At 33.0% G+C, this 17,646-nt stretch overlaps 1 protein-coding gene across 1 annotated transcript in view; it reads right to left on the bottom strand.

Moving 5' to 3' along the window:
* The window catches only part of LOC127712214 (zinc finger protein 11-like), a 43,031-nt gene extending 31,645 nt beyond the window's left edge, over positions 1–11,386 (bottom strand). Inside the window, exons 1-2 of the mRNA XM_052218520.1 lie at positions 11,275–11,386; positions 1,881–2,913 (exon numbers count right to left, since the gene is read on the bottom strand). Of these exons, the coding sequence (XP_052074480.1) occupies positions 1,881–2,903 (1,023 nt within the window). The 5' untranslated portion in view covers positions 2,904–2,913; positions 11,275–11,386. The remainder of the gene's footprint in view (positions 1–1,880; positions 2,914–11,274) is intronic.
* Positions 11,387–17,646: the final 6,260 nt, after the last annotated feature.

Below are 17,646 nucleotides of genomic sequence, written 5' to 3'. Positions count from 1 at the left end.
GCATATAATTAATAATTCATGCACAAGGAATAGATTTGACTACACCACACAAAATCTCTGATTTGAAGAACTTTCTACCCTACCCTTGATTTTCATTCTGTGGTGAACCCTGCATTGAGTGGTATTTATAGATTGTGTTTATTGCAAGCACATGGTTGAGCCTCGTTCTCCCTTTCATTGGTAATTAGTTATATTGCGTTGACAACTGGTTCCCTTTGATTAGAGAAGGCCTGGAAAACGTATATAAGTTAGAGATACCAGTAAACGGATGAAAACAAGGTCGGCGACAAATTTGTAACTTGTTCTCATAGATGCAATAAAATACCTGCTACAAGTTCCCAAACGATTTCAGATGTTCACTAGACCGATCAGGCAATCACCAGTGCTTCTGCACACGTCCGATTAGATTTTTACTAGACAGGGGCTTTGGGCTATCTCTTAACGTCGCAGACTGTATATGCTTCTATATACAATCTGAGAGATGTTTGGTGAAAGTCAAAATGGCTAAGTTGGTCTTGCACATACATGACATATTGCTATGAATTATCATCATGATTATCATGATTATACACATGTATGTATATGTATATGTAGCACTATTTTGATGCCTGTTAAAGTTTGAGGACTGGATCCATATATAGTGCTCCTTTAATGGCAAAATATGGCATGTATTTGTCCCTTATTCCTGAACATTTGGGACAATTACCCCCAAAGTCAATCCCAACCTTCCCTTTGAATGCTTTTTGATATGGAAGCTTACGGTACAATTTCAGAGAGACCCATACACTTACACACAAGATATTTTCTGGAAACTACAAAAATGCTTGTTTTTGGCTCCTAATTCCTAAACTGTTGATACCCTGGATACCATAGCCCCTAAAACCAACCCCAACTTTCCTTTTGCATGTTTTGTTGTGTTAAACATTCTGGTAAACTTTAATAGAGACCCATTCACTTTCACAATGTTTAACTAAAGTTATTATGCGGAAACCATAATATATGTGTCTTCAGACGACGACGCCCATGACGACATGATATCATTATAAGAATGCAAATTTTTTGCGGTCATCAGTCAGGGGACTTACTTAAATGAGTAATTTTCTAAATCACTGATTCAAGTAACATTATGTCCATAAAGGTTGGAAGTAAGAGTTGTCTTTCTTTAATAACCTATTAAGTAGTACAAATTAATCACTAGACTAAGTGATTTAATTTTATTGTAGCTTTAAATATAGAATACTAATGATCCAGGGACTAATTATGTTGCTAAAATTATCAGAACCAACATCTGTGTTGATAGGATGACCGGGTCATGTCAGGTGATGATGATCTTGTACTAAATCTAGGATAATGACATAAAAATCACTTGTTTAAGTATCATACCTCAATTTCCTTCCAAAAAATCACTTCTTTAAGTATCATTATTTTAATAACCCCACTAATTTCAACAACCCTGAACAGTGAAATTTTGATAACGAACAGTAGAATTTTATTACATAATCTATAAGATGAAACCTTGAATTATACAGGAAAAATACTCCCACTACTGGGAAAAATCTGTTAAGAAAGTATCAGTTCATTATATAAAGCCATTTTTATAGCATTTTTTCAACTAAAATAGAATTTGCAGCTAAATGATTGCATCAAAGGCATAAACCTTGCTGCTTAAAAGAAGCAAAAAGTTCATTTTTTTTCAATTTTACTAATGAAAAGATATATCCAAAACCCATGTGTTTAAAATTTTGGTAAAACTACAAAATCACAATTTGTGACAAAACTTCGAATTTGCTACTTAAATAATTGTCACTTATTTCAATAAGTCTCCTGACTGGTCATATAAAAATTGTATAAGAAAAAGTTTAAATTATCATTACTAATACCTGTTTGTTGTGTTCTCCACCATCTTCACTGTTGTAACTTTGTATTTGGTCTGGTTCAGTTCCCACCTCTTGGTCATCATTGGTTTCTCCACTAAATAAAACCATACATTCTGTGCAAACTTTCTTGCTTGGATCTGTTACATTTTCGTCTTCATTGACAAATTCTTTTGTACATAGAGAGCATAAACTGGATTTAGTTTGATCTCGACAAGAAGAAGCAGGTTTAGTTGGCTGTGCTTCATCTATTCCAGACAACTGTCTTGCAATGGTCAATATTTCTGCCACATTAGATGATGTGGCATTGTCTTTTGCTTGTGATGTGTTCTCATTATGGAAAATTTTTCTTCTCTTGTTGCTTCTGGTTTCTCTTCTTGTGGGCATGGTGGGCGGATCAAAAGATTTGTCTGCCTCCCTTTCTCCTTCTGAATCTTGACTCCTTTTAACCATATCACTTCCAACTTTTACATCACTGCTGTCATAGTTGAGATCCTCTACATTATCAACAGTGTTTGTACTGTCAACTAAGTTGTCATCTGGTCCATGATTGACAGATGCCACAAGTGCTGTAATCTCATCCTGTGATTCTATTACTTCCTCTTCAACTTGAACAGCACAAAATGGGTTTATGCTTTCGATCTCATAAATATTTTGATCATGCTGAATCAAATTTTCAGCAGCAGATTTTATTTTGTCAAGCCCTATCATCTCACACAAACGACTAAAATCTACTTCATTCTCCTGGGAAATATTTATCTGTCCGGTATAAAGGGTCTGCACCAAACAGCATACTGTTTTTAATGAATAATTTTTTAGACTGACATAAACTCTTTCACCTTCACTTTCAGACACCAATTGATTCCTTAAATATGGACTTCTGCATGCCATAAGAACAAGTTTATGAACAAATATGACGCCATCTTTGCACTCGAGACCTGCATCACAGAATTTTCCGTCCTGTTGTAGTTCATACATACATTTTGTCAGGTCCTCTATGTGACTAGGAATGGTAAGGCTGCCTTCCATGTTTCAGCACCTATTCAAAAATACATTGTGATAAATCATTATTAACCATGTTAATCTAAAGCATGTTACATGTAATACAATAAGAACACAAAACATCATTCAGATTACTTTGGATTCATTATTTTTCGTTGGATATCAATTTTCATGAATTTCCTGGGTACTGGGGAACCACAAATTTAAAAACTCAACGAAACACAAATTTCAATAAGAATATATGCAGACTTTGCCAAAACCACGAATTCAAATATCCACGAAATAGCAAATTTACCTCAAACCACGAAAATAAATGAATCCAAGTAGTATACTAGTTAATTAACAATTTGGTCAATTTGATTTTCACTTTTGACTTTTTTTCTGTATCAATTTAATAATCAATGATAATTATATATATCATACATGTGTATTATATCATGTATATGGCATGAATGAACAAGAATTTAAAGTGTTTTAAATAATATTGGACATGTTGAAAAAAAAATAGTGTATTTTTTCATTTATTTGGTTAAAATGCACCTGTCGTAAGTCAGGAATCTGATGTTCAGTAGTTGTCGTTTGTTGATGTTGTTCATAAGTGTTTTTCGTTTTTTATATAGATTAGACCATTGGTTTTTCCTGTTTGAATGGTTTTATACTAGTCATTTTTGGGGCCCTTTATAGCTGGCTGTTCGGTGTGAGCCAAGGCTCTGTGTTGAAGACCGTACTTTGACCTATATTGATAATGGTTTTTCTTTTACAAATTGTGACTTGGATGGAGAGTTGTTTCATTGGCACTCATACCTCATCTTCTTATATCTATGAAACGAAAAAATAGTGTAATTTTTTCAATTATTTGGTAAAAATGCTTGATTGCTTTGAACTTTGTACCAGACAATCTGACATTTGATATAATTTCCGATACCAGTATACCATGTATACATCACATTTAATTCCTATAATAAAATGCTCTGCTGGGCGCAGCTTGATATGACCGCAGAGGTCAAACCCTGAACAGTTGGGGCAAGTATGGACACAACATTCAAGCTTGACAAGCACTGAATTTGGATTGGGATTAAATATTTGACACAGCATAGGTTTTTCACACAGAATGAATGTGGTCTAAGAACTTAAAAAATTTTAATTTACCTATTCAAACCATATCATTATTATTTGCTTTTATATATAAATCAGAAATAACCAATTTAAAATGGAAAATTTTAAAGAAAAAAAAGGAAAAAAAAATCCCCCCTCCAATTTGTTGAACCCCCTTATGATTCATCACCCCAAACTCAATCCCAGCCTTCCCTTTGTGGTATGGTACTTTGCAGTACAATTTCAGAGAGTTCCATACACTTGAACACAAGTTATTGTCTGGAAACTGGAAAAATGCTTGTTTTTAACCCCTTTTTGGCCCCATATTCCTAAACATTTAAGGCAATTACCCCCAAACTCAAACCCAGCTTTCCCTTTGTGATATGTAACCTTGTAGTACAATTTCATAAAGATCCATACACTTACACACAAGTTATTGTCTGGAAACTGGAAAAATGCTTGTTTTTAACCCCTTTTTGGCCCCATATTCCTAAACATTTAAGGCAATTACCCCCAAACTCAAACCCAGCTTTCCCTTTGTGATATGTAACCTTGTAGTACAATTTCATAAAGATCCATACACTTACACACAAGTTATTGTCCTGAAACTAGAAATATGCTTGTTTTTTTTTCCCTTTTTGGCCCATAATTCCTAAAATTTTGAGGCAATTACCCCCAAAATCAATCCCAGCTTTCCCTTTGTGGTATGGTACCTTGCAGTACAATTTCAGAGAGATCTGTACACTTGAACACAAGTTATTGTCTGGAAACTAGAAAAATACTTATTTTTGGCCCCTTTTTGGCCCCTTATTCCTAAACGTTTTGGGCAATTACCCCCAAACTCAATTCATGCTTTCCCTTTGTGATATGTAACCTTGTAGTACAATTTCATAAAGATCCATACACTTACACATGAGTTATTGTCCTGAAACTAGAAAAATGCATGTTTTTTTTTTGCCCCTTTTTTGCCCCTAATTCCTAAAATTTGGAGGCAATTACCCCCAAAATCAGTCCCAGCCTTCCCTATGTGGTATGGTACCTTGCAGTACAATTTCAGAGAGTTCCATACACTTGAACACAAGTTATTGTCTTGAAACTAGAAAAATGCTTATTTTTGGCCCCTTTTTGGCCCCTTATTCCTAAACGTTTTGGGCAATTACCCCCAAACTCAATTCACGCTTTCCCTTTGTGATATGTAACCTTGTAGTACAATTTCATAAAGATCCATACACTTACACACAAGTTATTGTCCTGAAACTAGAAATATGCTTGTTTTTTTTCCCTTTTTGGCCCCTAATTCCTAAAATTTTGAGGCAATTACCCCCAAAATCAATCCCAGCCTTTCCTTTGTGGTATGGTACTTTGCAGTACAATTTCAGAGAGATCTGTACACTTGAACACAAGTTATTGTCTGGAAACTAGAAAAATGCTTGTTTTTTGGCCCCTTTTTGGCCCCAAATTCCTAAACCTTTAAGGCAATAACCCCCAAACTCAAACCCAGCTTTCCCTTTGCAATATGGAACCTTGTAGTACAATTTCATAAAGATCCATACACTTACACACAAGTTATTGTCCTGAAACTAGAAAAATGCTTGTTTTTTTTGCCCCTTTTTGGCCCCTAATTCCTAAAATTTGGAGGCAATTACCCCCAAAATCAATCCCAGCCTTCCCTATGTGGTATGGTACCTTGCAGTACAATTTCAGAGAGTTCCATACACTTGAACACTAGTTATTGTCTAGAAACTAGAAAAATGCTTATTTTTGGCCCCTTTTTGGCCCCTTATTCCTAAACGTTTTGGGCAATTACCCCCAAACTCAATTCATGCTTTCCCTTTGTGATATGTAACCTTGTAGTACAATTTCAGAAAGATCCATACACTTACACACAAGTTATTGTCCTGAAACTAGAAAAATGCTTGTTTTTTGCCCCTTTTTTGGCCCCTAATTCCTAAAATTTGGAGGCAATTACCCCCAAAATCAATCCCAGCATTCCCTTTGTGATATGGAACCTTGTGGTACAATGTCAGAGAGATCCATACACTAACACACAAGTTATGTCTGGAAGTTACAAAAATGCTTATTTTTGGCCCCTAATTCCTTAACTGTTGGTACCATAACCCCCAAAATCAATCCCAACCTTCCTTTTGTGGTATTGAACCTTATGGTAAAATTTCATAGAGATCCATTCACTTAAACTAAAGTTAGAATGCGAAAACCAATGTGTCTTCGGACGATGACGACGACGACAAGGCCAACATCATACCAATATACGATTTGCGGCCGTATAAAAATAAGGTGTATCATGACTGTATGTTACTTGTATCATGTGTACAGTGACACAAAAATTTATCTTTTTATCTATTATATTAATAATATATATGCCTATACATGCACACCATGTACTGTACATGCATCTTGAATTTTATTGAAATAAAAAAAAAGTTTTAGTGATCATGGTGATATGATGAAGTGGTAAAAAAAAAATAGTTGTGTTTCTGGTTGTCCTACCCTCTCCCCAACTATTTGCCCACCCACCCCACAAAATAAAATGAAATAAAAAAATTATTATTTTTTGTGTGAAGGGTAAAAAAGCTGTCTTTAACCAATATACATGTACGTGTATATATCCCAAAATCTTGGTTATAGAATTGTGAAAAAAATATGTTTCCTTAAATCATCTGGATTAATCAGCACTTATTGTAAAAGTGTTGAAAAAAAACCACCTACCAACCCTATTCTATATTCATGAGCAATGCCTCATGCAACCAGAACACACATTCTTGTTGGTCTGAGGGTGTTCCAACAATTATTAGCTTGAATTAATTATAGTAGGAGAGTCAAGGGACTCCTTTTTTTTTTAATTGTATGAAAGCTTTGTTTTAACATTTGTATAGCAATTTAAAAATTACTACCTAACAATATTAGTATTACAATAAAAGAATGCATCTGTGGACTTATCAGTTTTAAAATGATGAGTCCACACAGGTGTTCTAGAGTTTTGGACTAAGTCATCTTGAATGAAAGCGGCTGGTAGTTTAAAAATTTATGACAAAAAACATGGTTCCAATTTTACATGATGGCGACTATTGTTGGAGCTTAAAATACAATACATCTCCTAAATTAATTATCAGGTAATCCGGGTCCGTTCACCCAAAAACACATTCACATTTGCCCCCCTTTCACTTTTGCACCCTACACATTGGCACCCATAGTCTGTTCCCGCCCTACAGGCAGTCAGGGGTACTACTTGTACAAGTAATCTTTATTTACTTGAAGAAGTAAAAAAAATTTACTTATATAAGTTAATTATAATGTTTGAATAATCTCCCCTTAATTTTCTTAAAAAATTTACTTGTATGAGTAAATTTTTTTTACAATCCAACAAAAATTCTCAAGTTTTGAGATGTAAAAACGTGCCTTTAATGATTTTTCCCAGGTTAGCTCATAATTTTTTATTAGAGTTCAATGTTTCATCTCATTAATTCAACAAAGAAACTGATTGGGCAAAGATCTTAAGTATTTGCACAAGACCTTCAAAAATTGCCCTTGGGGGCTTGTAAATGAGCAGTGTTCTGAAGATAACAGACAAATGAGATTTTCATTGTCCATGAAATTACACTTAATTAATAAGTAAAGACATCTGCAAAGGACAGACAATTTAAAATTCTATTAGAGCAAAGAAGTCCTAAGAATTCAAGAAAAGAAGATAGGATGACTTTTTTACTTATATAAGTAAAAAAATCTGAATGTCTAAGGGACATAACTAAGCCAAAAAATTATTTACCTATACAAGTAAATAAAATACACTTGTATAAGTATCCTACAAATTTACTTATATAAGTATATTTATATTTACTTCTTCAAGTAAATAAAAATTACTTGTACAAGTAGTACCTCTGACCGACAGGTGCCAGGCATGGGGTAATTGAAAATGTAATTGTAATTAAGTGTAATGCATTACAATTTTCCATGTAATTGAATGTAATGTGTAATTGAGCATTCTTTAAATTACATGTAATGGTAATTTAATTAATTACATTGAAAAAAGCATGTAATGCTAAATTACTTTTCAATTACATTTCAATTACATGTGCATGTAATTTTTGATGTTAATCATAAGAAATTATGTTAATATTAATTGTAAAATAATATTTCATTCACATATATTAAAGAGAAACCAACAAATCCTAATGAAACTTTTAGAGCAAATTGCCATCAATGTACTTCTAAAATATCTGGAAGTTTGACTTTGTGACTTACATGAAGGTAAAAATGTTTTAAATCCTTGCACACACTAATTTTGTTAAATTAGTATACACAATAAGTTTATAGAAATAAAGGCCTACTTCGATGTGTCCAATTCGGGTAACCCGAGTTACTCAGGTTGCAATCGAAGTACCCGAGTTTGATCATTTTACAACCCTCGAGTTAACTCGATATCAACCCTGCCCCTGACCAGGTTTAATCGATTCGAGTTAAACGGCAAGATGGCGACGAAAGAGACGTGAGTGCTTTTCGAAAATACATTTTTTACGATTTAAATGGATTTAAGCTATTTTATGTGACGAAATAGAAGTTTAAGTGTTCAATTACAATAGTCACATTAAAACACAATATATATCTATTGTATTACATCAATGTCCATCAATTGTAAATATTCGCTAAAATATACACATGTGTACCTCCGGTATAGTTTTCAGAGGGGGGGCGCAAGGTGACGTTTACTGTTCTTGTGTTCTAGACGTATTTTATTCATTGTTATCGGCTATTTTTTAGCTGTTAATTGTTATTGTCAAAATCATGTCCCTGGGCAACAAAGTTGTCAATAATTGTATTAAGATTTGGTTAGAATCAATTATATACTGAATTGCCATCGTTTGTTCATCATCACTAAAAATATGGTTTAGTATCGTAAATTCATCCATGTTGTTAAGGTAAACAATGGACCTCGAGTAACTCTCCACCAGAGTTTTTTGATTCGATTGATACGCTTTTGACGCATGCGCAATCAAACCTAAAAATTTAACTCGAGTAACCCGAGCTGGAAGAATCGAAGTAGGCCAAAATTATCAGCTGTAAAAACAAATGGCAATTAGTCTGATTAATATGTGTGTAAAACAGCCTAGGGTCAATGTAAACTATTACATGTATTTTATCTAATTAGTAGATGTATACAAATATATGAAGCATTATACTTTCAATTTTTTTCAATGTTATGACAACTATATATTTCTTTTTAAATTTTTAAAGAACAAAATAAATTTGTAATTTATATAAAACTTTTTAATTAAATTACAAAGAAATCCTTCTTCTTAAAAATGAGAAGACAATAAGTTAACAACCTAAGTTGGCTACCTTAATCATTGTTAATTAAAGGAAATTCAATGGTATTTGACCAAATGCAAAAAAAAACAAAAAACGAATGCCATAGTGATGTTTGTTGCCTTTGACATATATATAGCTTGGCAAAAGTTAAAATTGAAAAGTTTAGAAATTAAATGACAGTAGACAATAGCTGACAAAAAATACAAGTTATCAAGGAAATGAAACACTTTACATCCAAATTGTCACATAAGCTTACAGTAGATATAAGAAGATGTGGTATGAGTGCCAATGAAACAACTCTCCATCCAAGTCACAATTTATAAAAGTAAACCATTATAGGTCAAAGTACGGTCTTCAACACGAAGCCTTGGCTCATGCGATATATATATAAAGAATCAAGAGGTCAAATTCATCTGAGGGAAGAAGATTTAACATTGTTGGGACAAATTTGAGACGAGTTATATATATTTACATTGTACATAACATATTGGTTTATACAATTCTGATAAAATGTAATGTGTAATTTAATTAATTACTTTGGTAAAGTAATTGTAATTTAATTAATTACATTGCCAAAACTGTGTAATGGTAATTAGTGTAATTGATAATTTTTTGCAATGTAATGTGTAATTCAATTAATTACATTCCAATGTAATTGACCCCAAGTCTGACAGGTGTGCACCCTTTTTATTGGTTTTGTGTTCAATAATTTTGTAATCAAGTTTTGGTAAGTGTATATTGCTAGCCTATAAATATTTTTTTCTTAGTTCTTTCAAAACAAAGTGAGATTCTGACGTTTATTTTTGTGTTGAATAAATCTTTATCATGTTTTGGTTAGTGTATTACTATAAAGTTTTTTTTTCATTGTATTTAAATAAAGCGAGATTCTGACGTTGTTTTTTTTGTGTTGAATAACTCCCAATCATTTGTCAATCATGTTTTGGTAAGAATATTTCTATAAATATAATTTTTTTCTTTGTATCAAAAAAAGCGGGATCAGAGCGACCAAGCAGTTAAAAGCAATTATCTTTTGTGTTTTCATTTAAAGTCTTCAACTTTAAATCATAGCATGCATACCAAGCTAACTTACATCAAAACAGGTTAAAACAACAATCATGATTTTCAAAAATCAGCAATACCAAATTTAGCTGTGTATAAATACCAGTTAGCAGCAATCATACATACACGTAATTAACTTTTAATAATTAATCATCAAATTGATAACAAAAAATCATTTCATATAATAATTCCCCAATCATTAATCATGTTAATCAGGTTTTTTTTTTTTTTTTGGTACATACATATAAAAATATATCTAATAAATGGGGAACAAGAGACCCTATCCCATGTGTTTAATTAGTAAACAAGTCAACCAACTAACCAACCAACCAGATGATGCCCCCGCTTGCATATCATATAAAGTTATAAAGGGATCGACATAACTGAAGAATGGTAAAAGTGACAATACCCAAATTTGTACTTGATCTAAGTTTTGTGGTAATAAGTATAATTTTGTGTATAAGTTTCATAACATTTGGTTATGGCAAATTAAAGTGAGAGAACAGAAACGAAAAATTCAGCAATTTTTCTATTTATAAAGGGGCATAACTCTAGAACGGTTAAAGTGATGCCACCAAATTTCAAACTTGATCTGTGTTTTGTGGTAATTAACATTGCGTATATATATGTTTCATAGCATAGAGAAGCTCTACTGTGATAGTCGAGTTTGGCATATGTATACACCTTTATTGCCAGGATTTCAAACTTCTGTGGTACGTGCAGACGGACAAGGGTAAAACTTCTAAAATAATAATTCTACTGGGTGCGAAAGTGTATTGGGCGCAAACGGACAACGGGGACTGCTTAGTCCAAATAATCAAGACGTCATAATTATTTGGACTAGGGACTGCTCTGAAAGACTAACACTGTCACTGTATAAAATAAAACAAGTGCAAAGTTTGTGATCTTCTTCACTAACCCTTTCCTAGAAATTAAATGGTAAAAAGGTTTCCTTTTACGTTATCTCCTTTAGCATGTTTAGACTGTTAAAACGATAGATCGTTGTAGGTCAGACATGACGCTACCTTGATTTTTTCGGTCTTTTGCTTACATCCTATGTTTCCGGTAGACTTAAATGACTTTGGAAGTCTGGATCTTCATAGAATCATTTAGACGTAAGTATAGACCAAAAAAACAGCATAAATAAAGTACAACGGACGTTAATTAATTTTTGGCATGTTTACTTTTAGGGACTTATCATTTTTTATCTAGGAGGGGGGCTGGTCAAAATGCAGGGGGGGTCAAGTTTTTTTTTTCTATATGTGGATAAGGGGGGTTCAAATTTTTTTATAAATTCAAAGTGGGGGGAGCAATATTTTTTGCACTTGGAAATAAGTAGTTCACATACTTCAAGAGACAAAATGTCAAGAAGAACATTACAACAGTCAAATCGAAATGTATTTTTAAAACCATTCATATACAATTAAGCAAGACATCACAATACTTTGGTGATGTAGGAAGCTGCCATTTTGTGTCATTTTGTCCTATATAAAATGTATAGGTGCTTCATAATCCGAATAACTCAGTTGTTATATTTCACTCACGTCGATCACTAAATTAACAAGCATTATTGCCAATGTATCTTTTTGTTTTCATTACAAGAGCCCTTTGGGTCCATTTATACTTCTCAATCCCTCAAAATTTGTACTTTTTAGGCTAATAAATCAAAAATTTGAGGTTAATATCACACATTTATGAATGAAATGTGACAATAAATGAGTAATTGAATTGTTCAAGCTGAAAGCATGAACTATCCATATAAAAGTTTAGCGACTCAATGGAGGTTTCAATAAGGCCATACGTAAAATTTAAATTAAGCAGCGTTCAAGAGAGGGACATATATAAATAATGTGTTGTTACCGTTTCAAAAAGTTTACTTTTTAATGTATATTTTTTACAGAGTTACTCAGAATCAAGTTTTCTTTAATAGCCCAATATAGGAAATTAGAAAAAAAAGTCAGAAAAAGCTACTCAAAGCACTGGCTTTCTCTACCTACTAATAGTCATGGAAGAGGCCTCATGGAAGAGCCCTATTTCAAGGCAACTTTCCCTCAAATAAGTTTTGGGACTCAATCCACTGAGAATATTTCATTTTCAATATTTCCTTGAAATAACATGATAAGTGATTTGCATGTTTAAATTTTGGCATGTTTAATAGAGGGGTATCACATTTTTTAAATGTTTTTACAGGGGGGTCAAATAAAAATAGTGAAATATTATGGGGGATCAAGAAATTTTGTATGTATGATTTCAAAATGACCAGCCCCCAGGACAAACATAAAAGAAATAAAAATTATCTTCTGTCGGGTCTCCATAGGCACACACAGAGCTGTCCGGTCGACAAATGATCACAGAAGAGGTGATGTTTTATGTCGACCACTCAGCCTCATTTCTTAACTGGTAGTGAATTATATTATTTTTTCGTGAACCAGTGGAAAAAGAAAACTGGACAGGGACTTATATCCTCATTCAACTTTCTTTTGAATCCTTTAAAGCTTTATATAATATTTTCTAATTCTCGATCATCGCAAGTTAACTCCACTTTTCAAGAGTATGTGGAATAATTCTGTTCTTATAGTCTGTGGTTCGACACTGAAGATTTTTGAATCCTCTTTTATTTCTCAGACCCTCTGGACAAAAGTGTTTGCATACGACAAGACATTAGCAGCAATGTAATTAGGAATATTTTCAGAAACGGTTTTATGGATATGAAGAAACAATAATTTGTTTTTCTGTCGCCTATTCTAGAGGCAATCCCAAACCTAGTTCCTTGTATATAATTACCATCTATATAGCTTGGTGTTCCCTTTCGAAGCCCAGATACCATTTTAGCAGAAGATAGTTGTACAGACTCAATTAGATCTGATTCTTCTCTTGTTCAGTTATCCAAAACTTTGTTCCCATATTCCAAAATGGGTCTAATAAAGGCAATATAAAGTCTTTCAAATGACTGTCTATCAATCTTAGTTTTTAAAATATCCCATAATGTTTAGACGTCTACAAGCTTTTGTATAAATATCTTGTAGTTGACTTGTCGATCTGGCATCAGATGATAGGGTTACATGTATGGCAAGATGTTATGTTCGATCGGATATATTTTCTAGAGGTGCCTTATTCATGCATAATGATGTGACATCAACATTACTTTTTATCGTAACGTACATAGATCTAAAGTTGTGTCTACATTGAAGATTACACCCTCAATCTCCTGCTCACTGATCTAATAATTCTAGATCTTGCCCTAAGGGATCAGCTGCTGCATGATTTATAATAGTCTACCACACAATATAAACAAGTATCATCTGCAAACAGTTTTATCATTTTGCTTTTAACTACATCTACTATATCATTTACAAACAACAAAGACAGAAAAGGACCCAAGATGTACCCTCGAGGGGCTCTTGTCTTTATTGACAGTATTACAATTTGAAAAATAATCATTTACTCCAACCTTTTGTTGTCTATCAGAAAGATAACTTTTGAACCAGTTAAGCAAATTACCCTTTATCCCATATTTATATTTATACAAAACGGTATCATGTGCCAAACCCGATCACATGCTTTTGGCACATCACACTTCCTTTTGTCAAGATTTTTCACAATTTCATCATATAATATAAGTAACTGATTTACAGTAGAGTCCTTGTTACGGAACCCAGACTGTTGATCCGAGTAACTAATAATATTGCATGATCATGTATTATAGTTATGTAAATAATTAAAAATAGTTTTGTCTGATATTTTGTAAAAACAATTTAACAAAGTATAAATAAATGTTGAGTTCATATACCATGAAAATTAATTCTAAATTAAATGGCCAACCGAGGGGTGCCCAAAACGACTCAATTCGCCTTTTCAGAATCTAAAGGACTATGTGTAATATTATTGTTCGTACACCAAAATGAAAATAACGTTACGTTATTGGTTGAATTTCCATTGTTTAGAACGTTTTTGACCAATTACAACGTTTTGGTGTACGCTTTTGAAAATATAACCCAGAATGCATTAAATTCCGAAACGGCGAATTGCCTGATCAGTTGTTGTCAAACATATAGATCTATCTTTCTTCGGTTCTTGCATAGCACATGCACATCTTTTAAAAATCAAATACCCCGTGACAGCGTACTCATACCCAACTATATCAGTCCTATTCAGGACCGATAACTCTGTCGATAAATATTGGCGGGAATTCAATGTTGTTGAAATGTATACAATAACATCTTTTTGTGCACAAGTTAAAATTTCAATATCGTTTTTTTTAATGCCTGGATTTTGCTTAAATATTGAACTAAAAAAATAAATGACAAAAATCATATGCAATGAAGTCTCGTTTAATTTTCTATGAAATAAAAAAAATCTATTAAATATAGTATTTCTTTAAAACAATTATAGTGAAACATTTATATTTGATTTATTTTTTTAAGCAAAAATCAACTTATCGAAGAATTTTTCATAATATTCATATTTTCTTAAAGTTCTTTATGATGTATATTTCTTCGGTTGTGTACACGGGAAAGAGAAAATATTTATTTGTACATTTCAGAAAACTTTTGTATATCACAAAATCTAAACTCTGGAAATACATGTATACACAGGATGTTAATGTCACCTTGTGGCTTTTGGTTATTTGTTGTTATGTAACATATAACCTAATCCGAGTTCACCTGTTCGTCAAGGGACATTCAATTTTAAAGGTACAGAACATTTATCTATTGTTGAGCATTATTTTTTTCTCTCGAGACGAAAACATTTTTTTTTCTAAAAAGAATATATATATATATATATATATTTTTCTAAATAAAGATAAATTATACAGAAAAAAGGGAAAAACCTAAAAAAAAAAAGTGAACAATAATTTTATTATAAATTTCAGTGTTAATTTTTTTCTGGGAACAGTATATCCTTGGAATAGTATATCTGTCAAAATAAATGTTCCTGTTATTTTTTTCACATCATACTTGAAATAATTTATTTTCTATCAAGAAATTTTGAAATCAAACATATCAAAATATCATCGAAGAAAATAACAGAAACAGCACAGATTCTGCATGAAAAATACACGATGATTAAAAATACATGCGACATTTCAAAACACATCCGCCATTTTGAAAATTCCCCCAAAATCACTTTTTTAAATCGATGTGGGACGTAATTTGCCCTAAAATTAAACTGTTTGAAGTAGAAAATTTCGCCAGATATATGTTTTAATATTCTCAATCGAGTTGCAAAGTATTACAGTAACTTTTATTTACGGACTTTGTGAATTTGACGTACAAGTAGACATGGGGTCGCTAGATTTACCATTGAGTCAACGGGGAAATGACGAGAAAAAGTACGATTTTTACGAATCTCCAGGGACGTAATTTAATCAAAAATTAAACTGTCAGAACCAACATTTTCAGGTATAATTATGTTCGAATACCAAGGATATAGTTGCAAAAGTTAGAAAACGGGTCAAGTTAATGAGAAAATTGAACTTTATTGAAGCACCTATGCAATTTATATGGGACAAAATGACTCAAAACCTCAGTTCGATGGGAAAACCTGGTCTCTGAACCCTTCGATATTAAGCAAGGAGTTAGGCAGGGTGGAATACTAAGCACAGAGTTATACAAACTATATATAAATGACATTCTTAACCAAGTAGAGGACAGTACACTGGGATCCTATATTGGACATATTCACTGTCCTATACCAACTTGTGCAGATGATGTCACTCTGGTCGTAAATGATCCTACCAATATGCAAACCCTTTTAACAACCGTGGAGAATTACAGTCAACTGGAGAAATATTCATTACAGCCTACAAAATGTAAAATTATTAAAACTGGGAAACCAAAATTAGACGATAACTTCAATTTCACTTTAAATGATACACCTATTCAAAATGCTGAAACTGCTGTACATTTAGGAATTACTCACAGCAGTAACCCGCGGCAAACCATCCCAATCCATATCCAGGAAAACATCAACAAAGCCAGGAGATCAATGTACAGTTTGATGGGGACAGGCATGCATGGCAAGAACGGCCTTAATCCAGTAGCATGCCTACAATTATTCCAAGTTTATGTGTTACCAGTACTCATTTATGGCCTAGAAATACTTTTACCAAATTCTACACAACTGGAACCAATTGAAATTTTTTATCGGAAAAGCATCAAACAAATCCTATCTATCCCCACTAACACAACAGACATGGCTGTGTTTATACTGTCGGGTACGATTCCAGTAATTAGTAAAATCCATAAACTAGCTTTGGGAACTTTTGCAAACATTTCAAGACAAGAGAACTCTATAGAAAGACAATTCGCAGAAAGACAAATCCTCATCTCATCAGCCGTAAAGGACAGTTGGTTCACAAAAATCAGATCTTTATTAATTAAATACAGCCTACCATCAATCTTTAACATTTTAGATGAACCACCTCCAAAATTAAAATGGAAGATCTCTATCAGGAAAGCGATTGACACCTTCTGGGTTGAACATGTGATTACCATGTCTGTCTAGATCTACTACAAGAGTATTTCTACGTCCAATTTTAAAACTGGTCATCTACACAATGCTCTAGCAAGTGTCCAGACTTCTGCAAAAGACATCCAGCGTCTCCCCATCAAACTTAGACTCCTTACTGGTACATACATTCTCCAATGTAATAGAGCAGCTTTCAATCAAGTTGACATCAACCCAACATGTCTCTTATGCGAGGAGGACGCTGAAACATTAGACCATTTCATTCATTCATGTCCTGCTTTAGCTTCTGCTAGAAACTATCACCTGCTTGAACTTTCAAATATTATCAATAAAAGCGAGCTCTGTCCGAAATGTAGAACATTAGAAAAACTAGAAATTAATACACAACTAATATTGGATGCTAGTGCCTTGCTCTGTAACTGTCAATGTAAATGTGGATGTACAGATTTTCTTCATTTGTAGAATACATAAGTAGAAAACTTTGCTTTGCTTTGCACATTAGACGTAATACAATATTATTAACATTGCCGGTGAATAAAAAGAAAGGATTGCTTGCAACCAATCAGTCAAAGGCGTGAATATTTAAAATCTAAATTATCTTTTGTTTTAGATTTTAATAGTGTAATAAACATTAAGTGGGTGTTAAATACACCATATCCTACTCTGTAACCAGAGGTGTGCCTTTGAAAGGCAGGATCTTCACACAAGACAAGACAAGACAATGGCGGCTCGCTATACGTCACCAAAGTCACGTGATGTCTTACTTAGTTGGATATGCCAGTAATGCACCTGCGAAGCAAAATTAATGTCAAGTTTTACA

The sequence above is a fragment of the Mytilus californianus genome, unplaced genomic scaffold, assembly GCF_021869535.1.
Source record: "Mytilus californianus isolate M0D057914Y unplaced genomic scaffold, xbMytCali1.0.p SCAF_8, whole genome shotgun sequence".
In the NCBI taxonomy this organism is placed as follows: Eukaryota; Metazoa; Mollusca; class Bivalvia; order Mytilida; family Mytilidae; genus Mytilus; species Mytilus californianus.
Note: the sequence above shows the minus strand (reverse complement) of the source record. Positions and strands in the feature narration are given on the sequence as shown.